Source organism: Pelodiscus sinensis, chromosome 1, assembly GCF_049634645.1.
Source record: "Pelodiscus sinensis isolate JC-2024 chromosome 1, ASM4963464v1, whole genome shotgun sequence".
In the NCBI taxonomy this organism is placed as follows: domain Eukaryota; kingdom Metazoa; phylum Chordata; order Testudines; family Trionychidae; genus Pelodiscus; species Pelodiscus sinensis.
In genome coordinates, this window is record NC_134711.1 from 112,082,845 (window position 1) to 112,097,912 (window position 15,068).

Genomic DNA, 15,068 nt, shown 5'->3' on the forward strand with positions numbered 1-15,068 from the left:
CCCTACTGGGGTCAAAGGTTATGTCCATTTGCTAGATTAGAAAGAAGGTCCTTAGTCTGTTTAAACTCAGCCTTTTATACCAAAAAGCCCTTTCTTTTTTCCCCTTTAAGTTTTCATATCTGTTGGAATCGGTATATTTCAACTATCCCAATACTTCTCTGGAGCTGTTACAATCTCAGGGATTGTAGTAATCACCCCCCCCCCCCCATTGTTTTTCAGTTCCTGGAGGACCGTCAATAATAGTCCCCTGTGAAGCTAAATGCAATTCCTAACCCACAGTGTTACACAGAACATTCATTTAATACAGTACAGTCCACAAAGGTGCTGCACGTGGTTGCAATATGTTACAGCGGCTATTGTACAAAATGCTTCAGTTAGAAACCCAGGCTGTGTATGCTCTGAAATTTTAAGATCAAACTTTCCTTTGATATAAAGTGTTAATTTCATTCTAGATATTGGCCCAAAGCAGGCTGCTAAAATCATGATGGAAAAGCCGCATAGTAATTAGGATGACAACATTTTCCATTATGTGTTGTGGTGTGTATTAAAATATTTTCTTCAATCCTTCAATCCTTTCACAGTTCCACAAGAGAGACAATCATTATATAATTTCCATGCACAAGAGATACAATCATACAAGAAATGAAGAGCCCAACTTACTTGATTCCTTTTATTCATATTCTCACATCAGAGCAACTTAATTGGGCTACTCATGAGTAAATTTATTACAGTGTCTCCACTGTACATTTTAGGGTACATCTACACAGCAGGGCTAAAGCCGAAATAATCTATGCATCTTGAGCTACGTCAATTGTGTAGCTTAAGTCAAAATAGCTTATTTTGGCTTTTGGTGCTGTCTACGCAGCAGGATGTCAGAGCACTATTCCTTCGACTTCCCTTACTCCTCGTAAAATGAAGGTTACAAAAGTTAGAGTAAGAAGTCCTCCAGCTTGACATTATTTTGACATTATGTTGACATAGCTGCTTGTAGTATAGATGTGCTCTTTATTTCAGAATAATGTCAGTTATTCCAAAATAACACTACTGTGTAGACGTACCTTTACATTCCTGTCATTATAGCCCTGATCCTTCTCTCAAATTACATTAGTTCTACCCATATGGAGTTAGTCTTGGTTTATACCTGTAAAAAAAAATTAAAAATATCAAATCTTAATAGAGCAAAGAAATTAAAAACATTGTATTGCAAACAGAATATCTTATTGCATACTAAACCTGCTAATATCCATGACGAATTAACTAAGCACTGTGGGAATATATTAAACATACCTATTTTTGTAATTCTTTTCTTTTCTAGTTCCCTACCCACCTCGAAATATTTCTGTCCGGATTGTACATATTAACAAAAATAACTGGGAGGAACACAGTGGGAATTTCCCAGAAGAATCATTCCTGGGACCACAGGATATAATAGGGCAAGAGAAACTTACCCATTTTTCTAATGACCCAACTGAAATTCCCACAGCAAACATCTCCTACACATGGCCTGATTACCAGGATAACAGCACTGATTACACAGCTACATCCCAGCCATACTGGTGGACTAATGAAGCTGACTCACTGGAAAATGAAGATGAGTTTGTCAATGCGGTTCCCAGTGAATCTGAGAATACCAGTACAGCCAGCATTTCTGGGAAACTTACCCCAGAACCTCCCTCTTTCCTCCCTGTGCAAATGGTGCTAAGCTGGTTGCCACCAAAGCCACCCACAGCATTTGATGGATTCCTTATTAACATTGAAAGGGAAGGTAAAGTAAAAGCCAGGCCTTATTTCTTGTCTATGTCATTTCTGGTGGTGGATTCTTCTCCACCTCTGAACACTTAGGAGAGAGCAACCCTTAAGAGTTTTTATTTCAATTTCTTGTGTCTGCAAAACCAGGATGGGCAATAATACATGAGAAGGTGGTTCATTGTATAATATATGGTGGTTTTTGTGTTTGGTCAGGCTGGAAATACTAGAAGAAGAACAAGCCTGCCAATGGGGTAAGTGGGGATGAAAATGGGGCAGTTGCCCTGTGGCCTGGCAATTTAAAGAGGTTCAGGGCTCTTGACTCAGTAGCCTGAGTCCTGGCCCTTTAAATCACTGCCATAGTTCCAAGTCACTGTACGTTCCAAGTGGCTCTGAGGGCTGGGAGGGGGCTGTTGCCCCAGCCCTGCCCCTTTCACTTGAGGTCCCACCACTTCCAGGAGTGCAGAGCTGCCCCTCCCCCCATGATCTTACCTAAGGGCCCATGGATGCTATTGGTCCCCGTGAAGATCATCTCCTGTGCCATGCGGGTCCTTCGTGACTAAGAGCAAGCACTGTATCACATTAATTTCCAATACTGTCTCTGCTGAGGGCCTGCATTGGCAGGAGAGATGACCTGGATGCTTGAATAGGCCCTTTCTGTTTCCCCCTGCTGTGATCTTACCTCTGGTCCAGAATGAAATCGGGGAATGCAGGGATGTGGAGAAATGAAGAACCGCACCCAAATCTAACCATGGGGGCCCGATTGCGGCAGCCCCAGGCGCACACTTGTGCAGTTCACAGGCATTTGTAATGAGGGTTCACCACACATGTATTCCCAAATTCACTTTGAGTTTTGAGCAAAAGCTCAGATTACATTATCCCATTATTGCCTGCTTTGAGAATTTAAAATGTGGAGGTGTTGTTTATTCACCTTCTAGCTTTTGAGCCTACCTGCTTCACATTTTCAAGCTTATTTTCTTTTCTGCTCCAATTAATTTTGTTTTAATGATAACTGAGAGCCTTACAAAATAACATGAATCTGGGGCTTTATGAAAGACACCAAATATCACAAGACTTGCAATAAAATCAGGAGACATGGCAGCACTATAAAACACCGTTAATGGTAAGTCTGCACGGTGACCAGGCTATAGTGTCACACAGAGCTTCCAAATACAGGAATAATTTCCTTAACATGTGGGACTTTTGGGTTATGGAAGATCCAGGGTAACACCCTCCTGAAATTCCCCTCTAGGGCTCTGAACATGTTGTGTGAGCTTGGCGGTTTTGAGGCAGCTAGAATCGGCTTTTTTTTCTTGCTTACACACACACAGAAGACACAACTTGATTTTGGGCCATGGTGAAGTAGTTCTGGCCATTCATTACCTAATTTCACTGTATATTAGTTTCTCTCTGTTATTATTTTTAAATACACATAAACTGTCATGCTCTGGATGTTCCTAATCCAGGAACACCAATACAAACCATAGCAGCTGGAGGAGGAAATGGCTCTGCATGCAGCCATGCTCCCTCCCACCAACATGGGAAATGGCAGCACAAAAACACACTTTTCCCTGCCACTTCCATAGTGGTGGGGGGCAGTGCCTGGGAGCACGGAACCACGTGTGTCAGGTAAGTGCCCCATCCCCATCACTCCCAGACTCCGCAGCACCCTCCTTGGCCCAGCAAATTCTTGAATCCAGCATATCCTGTTTACCAGGGTGGCTGGATTAGAGGTTCAGGTGTGTGTCATTTTTATACTACTAAGGGTGCTTTCATGACAATAGGATTCTCGTTGCACAGGAGTTTCACATGTTCATACAATTTATTTATTTTGTCAGATCTAAGTGTTGTGTCTGTTGTAAGGTCACAAGCTCCATGGGAGTAGATTACGAGGCTCACAACAAAGAACTGAGACTTCAGGTGGGATGTGAACATTGCAAACAGGTGAAATGCCTAAAGGATATGGATCAACTTTTCATGTAAATCTCTTTAGGGCTTGTCTACCCTGGAGCTAGGCCAAAATAGCTATTGTGGAACAACTTTTTGGAAGTGGCGTAAGATAAAGCACAAAAAGGCACTTGGTGCACAATAAAACTGTCTGGGCAGCTATTGTGAAATAGCTATTGTGCTTTTAAATTCCCACACTCGCTTATATTGCAATAGAGTAATATACAAGCCCTAAGTGATTAAAATCTGGAGGTTGGGGGCAGAGGAAGGGGATCACGGGACTCAATTTTCTTGTTTCACACTAGTTTTACGCTGGTGTAAAAGTTACTCCACTGGTTTTTATGTAGTTGCTCCACATCTTTACTGCTGATATGAGAAGAGAATCAAGCCCATAGAATTTAGTGATTAAAAAGCTCTATTGCATCTTCTAGCTATCCCTACCTGTGGAGAAGTTTTCCTATGGAACCTTCAGTAAAAGAGAGCGAGAGAGAGAGAGAGAAGCTGTGTTCAGGCAAAAGTTTTTCTCCAAATAGAAAGCTGAAAACCATATTCTGTACGGTGTTCAAAGGTGGCTAGAGGGATATGGGGCAGGCCTTTAATGGACCATAAAACAACAATGTGGTAATCTGTGCTAGAGACTTTTCATACACTTCTCGAGATGATTTTTAACCGTCCCTTTCTGACTGCCAGTTTTATTACACTTTTTGCTATTTGAGGCAGGAGAAATTTTCAAAACAAAAAGGGGAGAGGAGAAAAGAATAGTAAACCTTCTTCTTTCTCATGACACTGTTTTTTCACTTTCAGTGTCATGGAAATCTTACTTTATCAGTGTTACTGAATGAAATTTTGACCATGGTCTATTATTACTTTATACCTATAAATCAGCCTTGGTCATTACTTACTCATGGGCTGACAGCCAGGGAATAAAACTACCTGCATAAATCCAGTCCTCTTCTATACCTTTTCATCCTGCAGCAGAGGCAATATTAGCATATCCAACATAAATCAGTTCCTCGGTAGCCAGGGTCTTCTCAAATTTCAATTCATTCACATTTCTTTTTCTTCTCTGATTTAGAGAACTCCACAGAATCTTTGACTGTAGGTGAGGATACTCACGAATTTATTGCTGAACTGAAAGAACCAGGGAAATATAAGTTATCTGTGACAACCTTTAGTTCCGCTGGATCTTGTGAAATTCGGAGAAGTCAATCAGCCAAAACACTTAGTTTTTACATCAGTAAGTATCTAAATGCTGATTTCCTCCATACAGTGCATCTTTAACGGTACAAAAGGTGTGACAAATGAAACACTGAATGAGGTTATTCATCAAAGTAGTAGACACTTTTGCAACCTACAACATTCCCAACAGAACCTGGTGTCCATTAATTTTCATATGGCAGGGAACAAGATACATCAAAACCAGGTAAGCAGACCTGCCCTCTTGGGCCTTTATCCTTCAATCTTGCCTGTGTTAAGAAATGTTTGGTAGGTATGTAGTTGGTTCATTGACAGCTGTTCAATAAGGATGCATCTACACAGCACCCTTACCTTGAAATAAGCTACGTGATTTGCACTAGGCAAATTGCATAGCTTATTTCGATCTTATTTTGAAATTTGAAATTTGGCGCTGTCTATACAGCACCAGATTTCAAAATAAAGCGCTATTCCAAAACATCCTTTATCCCTCGTGCAATGAGGTTTACAGGGATGTTGGAATAGTGAGCCCATTATATTTTGATATAACAGGCTTGCTCTTAAGACGTGGAATAGCTATTCTGGGATACCTCCAGTATCCTGAAATAGCTCTGCAGTGTAGATGTAACCTAAGAAACTCAGAGGAACATGGTCCTTTCCATTCCTAAAGACAGAATGAAAGATAGGACCAACCTGCAAAATTCTGTGCAGGTTACACCTCTAAAAATGGGGATTCTCTGATCTGATAACATCCATGGTCCAGCACAACTATTTATGTTCCAGGATCATGTTCCAGGTACACTGCAGGGCGGTGGTGGCCTGGGAACCTGTGCATGGCTCAGTTGGGCTTCGAGGGGGGCTGGGGCATCTCAGCTGTCCTGCAAAGGGTGAGGAGCAGGGAACCGGAGCATGGCTTAGCTGGGCTGCGAGGGTGACAGGAGCTGATGTCCAGCTTAGCTGGGCTTTAGGGGGATCCAGGAAGCCAGTGAGGATGTGTGCTGAAATGACCTCCCCTGGTCCAGAAATATCCCTTATCTGGGACCAGTCAGGTCCCAAGGGTGCCGGACCAGGCCAACCTGTAGTAGGAAAACAATGTGATGATTTACTTTTAGGAATCTGAGGGTTTTTTAAACTATAGGTTTAATAAAACAGTGCAATCCATGTGAAATAATACAGTATAACATAAATCTAGATCACAACCGGCAGCTAGATCAATATGTGAGGCACAGGTGGGTGATTTCAGACTCTCACATGTGTGAGGACCAAATTCATATTTACAAACACAAGTGCAATGAGATTCCTCTATAACTCCTCAAAGAAAGAAAGAGGAACATTGCTTAACAAACAAAATAAACGTGTAAAATGCAGTCTACAGAATCCTATTCATATAAGAAGGAATGTTTGTAGCCTAGCTATAGAATATGGCACCTGCCTAGTCACCAAATACTATAGCTAGATATCATAGGTGGAGTTGGCAGCATCCCCCATAATTAAAATTGCCTAATTCTTTCCATTATAATCCCATTTTCAGTTGCTTATAACTTTTTCAAACTTTTACCTATGCATCTATGCCAAATGGCTGCCCCAACATGAATGTTTTGTATTTTTTTAAGTTTCAGAAATCCTAAGTAGAAGAGTGGGACATCTGATGCAAGACAATACCTCTTTTCTCACAATATCACCATCCTATGATTCTCCCCCCACACACACGCAAGTACTAGTTAGTAGTAGATACTACATAACATCAGAGTCGTATACCATAAATGAAATGGATTTGAATATATGTATTTTAAATTTGATTGTAATAATACAGGACAATACTATCCCATTTCCAACCCTCCTCCTCAAAGTTGGAGATAAATTAATTTTATTTATTCTTGCTAAATACAATAGAGTTTAATCCCTAATAAATTATAATTTCCTCTAGTCAGGGTTGGTGTTCTACAGGATGAGAGATGCAACATGTAAATAGAGCTATACCCAGTATGAGAATTTGGCCAGTTGTGTACACAGTATGTTACCCATATGATACACTAATGTAATAAATATTTATATGTTATATGAAATGCACAAGGTGGAGTTTTGTAATTCATATATTATTCTAATGCTGGAAGGGACCATTATGAAAATCTAGTTTAACTTTCTGTATATCACAAACAATATCACTTCTCCAAAATAATTCCTAGAGCAGATCTTTGAGCAAAAAGTCCAATCTTGATGTTAAAATTGTTAGTGACGGAGACTCCGCCACAATCCTTATTACATTTTTCCAATAGTTAATTATCCTTACCATTAAAAATGTACACCTTATTTTTCCATCTGAATTTGGCTAGCTTCAATTTCAGCCATTGACTGATGTTATAACTTTCTCCATTTGACTGAAGAGCCCTTTATTAAATATTTGTTCCCATATAGGTTCTTATAAGTAATCCAGTCACTCCTTTATTTTTTTTTCTTAAGATAAATAGATTGAGCTCCTGGACTCACTGTTAGGGGTATGCTCTAATCCTTTAATTTTTCTCATGGCTCTTTCCTGAATCCTCTTTAATTTATCAACGCTGTTTTTAAATTATTGGCGCCAGAAATGTAAGCAGTGCTCCAGCAACATTCTCAATATAGAAGTAAAATAAGCTCTCAATTCCTACACAAGATTGCCTTATTTATGCATATCAGGTTGGCATTCACTCTTTTGGCCAGAGCATCACACTAGGAACTCATATCCACCATGACTTCCAAACTCACTGCTTCCCTGCATAGAGTTCCCTGTTCTGTAAATATCACCTACATGCTTTGTTCCTAGGTATATACATTTCCATTTAATTGCATTGTATTGCAATGCATATATATAAATGTATGCACTGAGGAACAAATGCTGTTTCATTTTGTTTGGAAAGATGGCACAGAGCTTTACTATGATCTCTCTTTTTTTGTCCTATAAATCCTAAAAGACTCAAGTTTTAGTATTTGATGTGGATTTTGTAAACCTTTCTGGGGGCCTGCCAAGACTGAGATATTCACAAAAAGCACAGGGGGAAAAATTTCCTCTCCCTCCCATCCTTCTATTTTGTCTAGCTAATTGGGCTTTGTGCCGTGACATGTACAGAAGATGGAAAGTGAAATACACTCTCACAACCTGTGGGCAGGACATGAGGCAGTACTGCAGTTCCAGCATAGACACTGGTCAAGCTCCTGGGTTTAGGATAAGAGCTGCAACCCCCACACACATTCGGTGACCACATAGAAATCCTGGTGAGAGTTCTCCTTTCTGTGCTGACCTACAAATAGTGAAATGAATTGATGATCTTAGTCCCATTAGTCATATCCAAGGTTCCATGTCACAAAATTCCCTATTGCCTACTCCCTATTGAGGGCACTAATGGGCCCTCTCAGCACCAGAGACCAAGAGCTGACAGCCTGGAGACCAAACTACATTGCAGTATAGTAGTGAATCTTACTGATGGGGCTCTGTAGGGAGCTGCTGCTGCTGCTGTTGTCCTGTCCCTGGTCTGTGGATGTAAAGGGCTGTCAGTTCAGTACCTTTCACTAGCATGAACCAGCAGGTAACACATTACAGCAGAATGTTTTAAAAGGCACAAATTCAGGCCCTCTAAAAGCACAGGGTAAAGCCTAGCGTGTAGTCTGCCTTACCTTTTCTTCTCTGTCAATGTTTCAGGTCCCACAGGGGAATGGATTGAAGAACTGACAGAAAAGCCCCAGCATGTGAGTGTGACTGTGCTAAGCTCCACCACTGCCTTAATGTCCTGGACATCTTCACAAGACAGTAGCAGCAACAACACGATAGTGTCTGTTGTGTCGCTGACCTGCCAGAAACAAAAACAGAGTCAAAGGCTTGAAAAGCATTATTGCACTGAGGTAAGGGGCAGAAAATAGACTCCTCAAATACAGTAAGAAAAAGAAACAAATCCAGAAAACCTCGTTATAATTCTGCTCACTGGATTGTGCAAGAAGCAATATTTTATCCGTCACTCCACAAGCAACGTTACATGCTTATGAATTTGTGTTGCTTTTACAGTTATTTTTGCTAACGTTTGTCCACCTCTAACCAGAACTCAGCTAGGTTCTCTTACCTCTGTTATTGATAGCCAATTGTTTGGATTCTCTCTGGCAAGTGGAAAGAAGACTTGGTACAGGGTACACCCATTCCTTCTCCCTTTGCCTGTAAATAAAAGCTGCACTAGCATGTCCACATGCACTGTAATAAAGCAGGGCTCACGCAGACAGCTGCCTCCACAAGTTCATGCTAGTAATGCAGATTGTTAGAAATTGCACTAAGACTGTTGGTGAAAAAACCACCTTTCCCCAATTCACTGAAAAGCTGTAGGAAAAGATAACTTTTCCCAAGACTGCTCTGTATATTTATGAATAGCTGATTCTTGAGAATATAAGATTTATCATACCGAGTCAGACTGTATCCGTCCTCTAGATAGCATCCCATCTCTGGCACTGACCAGCACCTGATGCTTCAGTACTTGATGCTTCAAACTGCGGGGAGGGAATGGGGAATCCATAAGGACCCTAGCTAATTTTGCACTTGAGGGGCAGGGAATGGTAATTCCGTTCTGACCCATGAAGACAATTAGCTGGCACTCTGATTCTCATGCGGTTAGACTGTATTATAACATTGCCTTCAGCTCCCATGGCTGCGGATGAAATAGATGGCCACAAAGTAATCCCAGATGTTTATTAAAACCACAGTAAGTAAACAAGAGCTGTACTCAAGAGGAATATAGTGCGCTAGTCTTGTTACCATATAATAGACACAATCTATGTGGCTTCATGTCACCACTGCCTTATACTATGGTAATAAAGGATGTTACATTTTCTGGGTCAAGTCGTGAGTGAGCTCAATGGGCTGAGCAGTCACAATTCCTATCGCAGCCTTTGGCCATCCTGTTCCCATCGAAATGAATCAACATTTACCATTGACTTCGGTAGGTTTAGAATCATGTCCTTTGCCACTGAAATGAAGCTGGGAGGGTACTATGTCCGCCCTCCTTTTTTTTTTTTTTTTCCTTTCTTACTCACCAGATGAATACTTTGTACCTTCTTTTTTCCCCTTCTCATAGGTGAATTCAAGCAACAGCATCATTGAAAATCTTGTTCCTGGTGCCCAGTATCAGGTTGTGATTTATTTGCGTAAAGGCCCATTGGTTGGACCTCCTTCTGATCCTGTTACATTTGCCATTGGTAACCCATACCTCTACTATTTAAATTGACTTTATATGGGTTTTGTTTTGAATTGCTTATGTATTAGCTCTGTGAGGGTGATCTTACAGTGGAGCAGGAGGTGTAATTTCTAGATTAGGTCAACGTACCCACACTAGTTCTTGTAGTTGTGACTGCACAGGGGCAGGGCAGACTTGTCACCCCAGATGGGATTGTACTTGGGACATCCCACCACTTGTGCACCATGACTATACTGCTATTTTTAGCATTGTAGGTCGTGCAGGTACATCTGCCCCAGCTCGAAGTTACACTTCTGGCCCCAGATGTAGACATATTTTGAACCTGTTCAGAAGTATAACATATTTGCTGGGCCCTAGTGCTGGTTAAAATAGATTCTTTTTCATGCGGTGTTTAACTCCATTACTGAGAATGGAGAGACATGCCAGAGGAAAATGTATGAGGTGATACCATTTGTTTATAGGATTAGCTTTTTGTTCCAACAAGAAGAGGAATTGTCTCATTTAGAAATTCAGAACGAATATGTATCCTTGGGCACCTAAATACATATACCTTTTAGAGATGCTGAGCATAGAGTCAGTGTTGTCAGTGGGAGCTAAGAGTAGTTCAGCACTTTTGAAATTAAACCATTGATTTGTACATAGTTTTTTAAACTTAACTTGAAGCTACCAGATTTTCTGAGAAAAAGCCCCTTTAAGGATGTACTTTGCCACAGTGGCTAAAATGCTGGACTGAGATTAGGAGATGTGATTTTTTCCTCCTGTTCTGTCACTGGCTTCTTGTGTGACTTGAAAGAGAGCAGATGACTAGAAATTAATGACAAAATAAACTAAAATATGACAAAAATAACTAAGGCCTGCTCAGAGCTCCACAGATTCCAAGCAGTCTGTCACATTTGACAATTTCAGAGTGTCACGGGGTGAGCAGCCTATCCCTCCTGGAGGGCCAAGTGGATCAGCTTCACCCTCTAAAGTCCCTCTAGTCTGGCCGTCGGGGCCAGGGCATAGATCACCGTGCCCCAGTCGACGGGGTAGTGCGGCTCAGTGGCTGAGTCTGTAGTGCCCCCATTGGTGGGGTAAATATGGCCCAGCAGCCGAGTCTATAGTTTGCTTGAATGGCTCCCCTCTCTGGGGGGGAAGCAAGGAAGGGCGGGTGGGGAGCCCAGGCCCTCCCTCTCCACCGGGCCCCAGCCTAGGGCCCTATCATTGGTTGGTGGTTCTCACCATTGGCTTGGCAGGGAGTTCTCCCCAAAGTGCACCAACGCCCCGGGATGCCTCCTGCTCCTAGTCCTTGGCTACTGCCTACTCCTGTCCACCACCTGGGCCAGTGAATGCTGCTGCATGCGCGGCTGCGGCTATGGCCGGAGGCTGGTCTTGTGGGGGCGGTTGCTCCTGTGCTCCGGCAGGAGCTCCTTCCCCTTTGGTGGCCAGCCCCAACTGAGCTGCTCCTCTGGGCTTTATACTGGGTCTGCAGTTGGAGCATGCCCTGCAGGGCTCTGGGGAAAGGGCCTTCTCAGCCCAGCAGGCCTGGTTAACCCCTCCTCGGCCAGTGCTGTATTGATATACCCTGTCAAACAGGGTCAATGTCTAAAGCAGTAGGTCAAATTAAATAATCAATACATTTGAGTGGAAGGTATTTTTATAGAGAGGGAGAAAAGTTTGGGAAAGTACTTAAAGATAACTTGTGCCAACTTCAATGAAATATCAAATATTAGCCAAATTTTAGTAATTTCCTGTGTTTTTCACAAATATTTTGTCTGCCAATTTTTTAAACTATAAAGACTTTAAACATTTTCAAATGTCTGCTTTTATTTGAAAACCCCGAACAAAAAACAAGCAAACAGAAGATGTAAGCATATTTAAACCTCCACCTTCCCCCATGCATAGGCTCCCATACAGGGAAAGGTCTTGCTAAAATGCCATTTCTAGGCATATCTTTTCATCTGGATTTTGCAGCAGAGTTAGGTGTTTCATGAAATCAAATGTGTGACTGAATTTTCACTTGGTTACAACACATTCAAACAAGGGCAAGTTTATCATTCAGATTCTAATTTAAAAGCTTTGGTTTAGTAGTAGGTAAGGCTGAAGCAAAAATAAGAGAATAATGCTTACAAAGAATAGTTCTCTTCATCCTCGGTGTCAGTTGCATTGAAAAGCTGTCTGCAGATTCTGAGGTGCTGAAAGGATAGATTGCTGAGGGAATGGAGGATCTTGTGCGCACTACTGCATTCATACATTTTGGATTTTATTCTTTGCTTTGGCACCTACACAGAGTGCTTTAGATTATTCAACTTTTACTCACACTGAGTAATACTTACTTAAGATGGCAGTCCTAGTGCAGTACACATCTAAAGTGCTTTCCAGCATGAATAAGGGTTGCAGAGTCTGGTTGTGTGAGAGATTGTTCAAATCAGTTGACCTTTCTGTGTTTCAATTTCACCATTTATAAAACAGGGATACTACACTTTAATGCTCTGAGTTTTAACTAATATTTCTCAAGCAGTTTTGGATGTCTTCCATGAATGGTTGAATAAATAGGAAAATATTTAGTATTATTGTCTATGCTTTCAAAAGTATCATGATTTTTAATACCTCAGTTTTTGAGTACCTACCTTCAGACATCTCAAAGGAGCCTGATTTTCAAAAAGTTCAAAGCACATACACCCTTTGAAAATCAGATTTCTTCAAGGCATATCAAGTTGAGCAACCCAAAATGGAAGAGCCATTTCTGTAATCATTTCTGAAAATTTAAGTCTATAAGAACTTAAGAACTAATGCTATGACTTATTACTTCTGTGTATAGTGCTGTTAAAGGGGAAGGAATACTAACTGTGAAAATGTATGTAGTTGCTAATGACAAAATGAATAATTCCAGTTTCTGATTTTATAGTACCCACTGGAATAAAAGATTTGATGCTTTACCCGTTGGGGCCTACAGCTGTGATTCTCAGTTGGAACAGGCCTTCTTTGGGGGTGTTCAGGAAATATGTTGTAGAAATGTTTTACTTCAACCCATCTACGATGACCTCTGAATGGACGACCTACTATGAAATTGCAGCTACTGTCTCTTTAACTGCATCAGTGGTAAAGTAACCCTTACAGAATATCACCCACACCTGTGTATTTGGTGCTTGCTCCTGAAAATGTTTTTTCAGCTTTTGTTCACTGATTAGCAGAAGTATCAGATTCCATTTTCCACATGCCTTAGAGAGATTTTCCATGATATTAAAGAGTCATTTCCCTTTGTAAGTCCAGGGAATGCCACAAAACCATGGTAAAATTAATGCACATGCAAATTATTAACTGTGAGTTTAGTAAGGAGACAGTAGAGGGACATTCCTTCCACTGGAGTGGTGGTGGATTCAATGGCATGGCACTTTAGCCCATGGATATTTGATGTTCCAAGACTTCACAAAGGATTCCATCTCAGTCCCTGCAAGGTTTCCCTGTGCAAAATTAATTTCTTAGTTCTGGGCTCAAGATAAGATAATTTGACCCAATAGAATTAAAGCAATAACTTTTCACCCACTAAATTAGCTGTGCACTTCCACATTTCTGTGGTCAAAAACTTCTGAAACTGGAGCATCTCCATGAGGAAATAGCTTAAAGCCCCATCTACATAACTAACATTAATAATGTTAGTGAGCCATCTGAAATATTTAGTTTTTTGAGTTCTGTGCATGCCAAAAGAGACTTAAAGGCCCTGAACCTACAATTGTGCTTAAACATATGCCTAAGTCTTTGCAAGACTGAAGACTTTCAGCAGAAGTGAAGTGTACACTGTGTGCCCTTCTCTCACCTACACTTTTACATCTATCAAGATAGGATAGAAGGATTTTGTTCATACTTTATCTTTGGACTGAGGAAAACCCTAGACAATTTTAGCTGAAAACGAGAATTGTTCAAGAAGTTTGAATATGCCAAAAAACAGATAACGATAGCTTTTGCTCCTGCTGAAAACGTTAATGATTGGTGACTCATGCATAACACCATTCATGTACTCATTGTAATAACACTGGTTTAGCTGGAATTGAGCATGCAACTGTAAATTTAAAAGATAAACCTTCAAGGAAATTAGAAGGCAAAATAAATTAATGAGTAATTAATTTTTCATTATCCTGATACACCTAATTAATGTAAAACCCAAGAGATCTTGGAAATAATGACATTTAATATCAAGCTTCAAAAGTTAAGATGATTTACTACTACTATTACCTACTGTTGTGTGCAGCTGTAAATTTACAGCTGTGAAAATTTACTAGAAATGTCCCACAATGCACCATTATAAGACTGCCCCTGACATTTCCCTATAACCATTGCCATTTTTGGCATCTGTGATCTTGCAGAATCATGCAAACCCTGAAAAAAATTGACTTGATTGAGGTAAACACTGATTTTATAAAAATGTAGTTAAAATATTCTGGGTTGAATTACCCCTTAAATTTAGAGTATGACCGAAATGCAGAGATTTATGTTATAAAGTTTGAAATGAAAAAGTCATTTGGAAATAGAAAAGTCAAAACAAGAGATTCCACTTTTTAAACTGAAATTGCATTGAAAACAACACGTTCCCCGTGAACATTTTGTTTTTGCCTTATCAGTATTTTCTGGCAGAAAATTGTTCCATCACAAAACTTTCAAACAGCTCTAGAAATCAATGAGAGAATTGGGACATGAGCATATTCCTGGTCCCTCAAGTTTGTATACAGTTTGACTGCCATCATCAGGAAATGCACAAAATAAAGCCTTTATCCTGCAAATACTTACATATATTGATACCTTTACTCAAATTAATGGTAATTTGTGCCTATTGGTGAAGTCACTGGAGTACAGCCATACAATCCTAGAGTGACTACAATATCATAATGTAAGTGAATTTGTGGGACAGACTATATGGAGGGTAGCTGTCTTGCAACAAGACATCTGTCCATATTATTATAGCTTTTGAAATGTATACTTCCTAAGAGAAAAACAGGC

The 15,068-nt window shown here is 40.5% G+C and overlaps 1 protein-coding gene across 2 annotated transcripts in view; it reads left to right on the forward strand.

The window, feature by feature from the left end:
* PTPRO (protein tyrosine phosphatase receptor type O) overlaps nucleotides 1-15,068 on the forward strand; it is a 227,356-nt gene that overhangs the window by 148,033 nt on the left and 64,255 nt on the right. For both annotated transcript variants that reach the window (XM_006130258.2, XM_006130259.2), the window contains exons 5-9: nucleotides 1,316-1,765; nucleotides 4,769-4,930; nucleotides 8,561-8,760; nucleotides 9,975-10,095; nucleotides 12,982-13,175. In XM_006130258.2, the coding sequence (XP_006130320.2) occupies nucleotides 1,316-1,765; nucleotides 4,769-4,930; nucleotides 8,561-8,760; nucleotides 9,975-10,095; nucleotides 12,982-13,175 (1,127 nt within the window). The remainder of the gene's footprint in view (nucleotides 1-1,315; nucleotides 1,766-4,768; nucleotides 4,931-8,560; nucleotides 8,761-9,974; nucleotides 10,096-12,981; nucleotides 13,176-15,068) is intronic.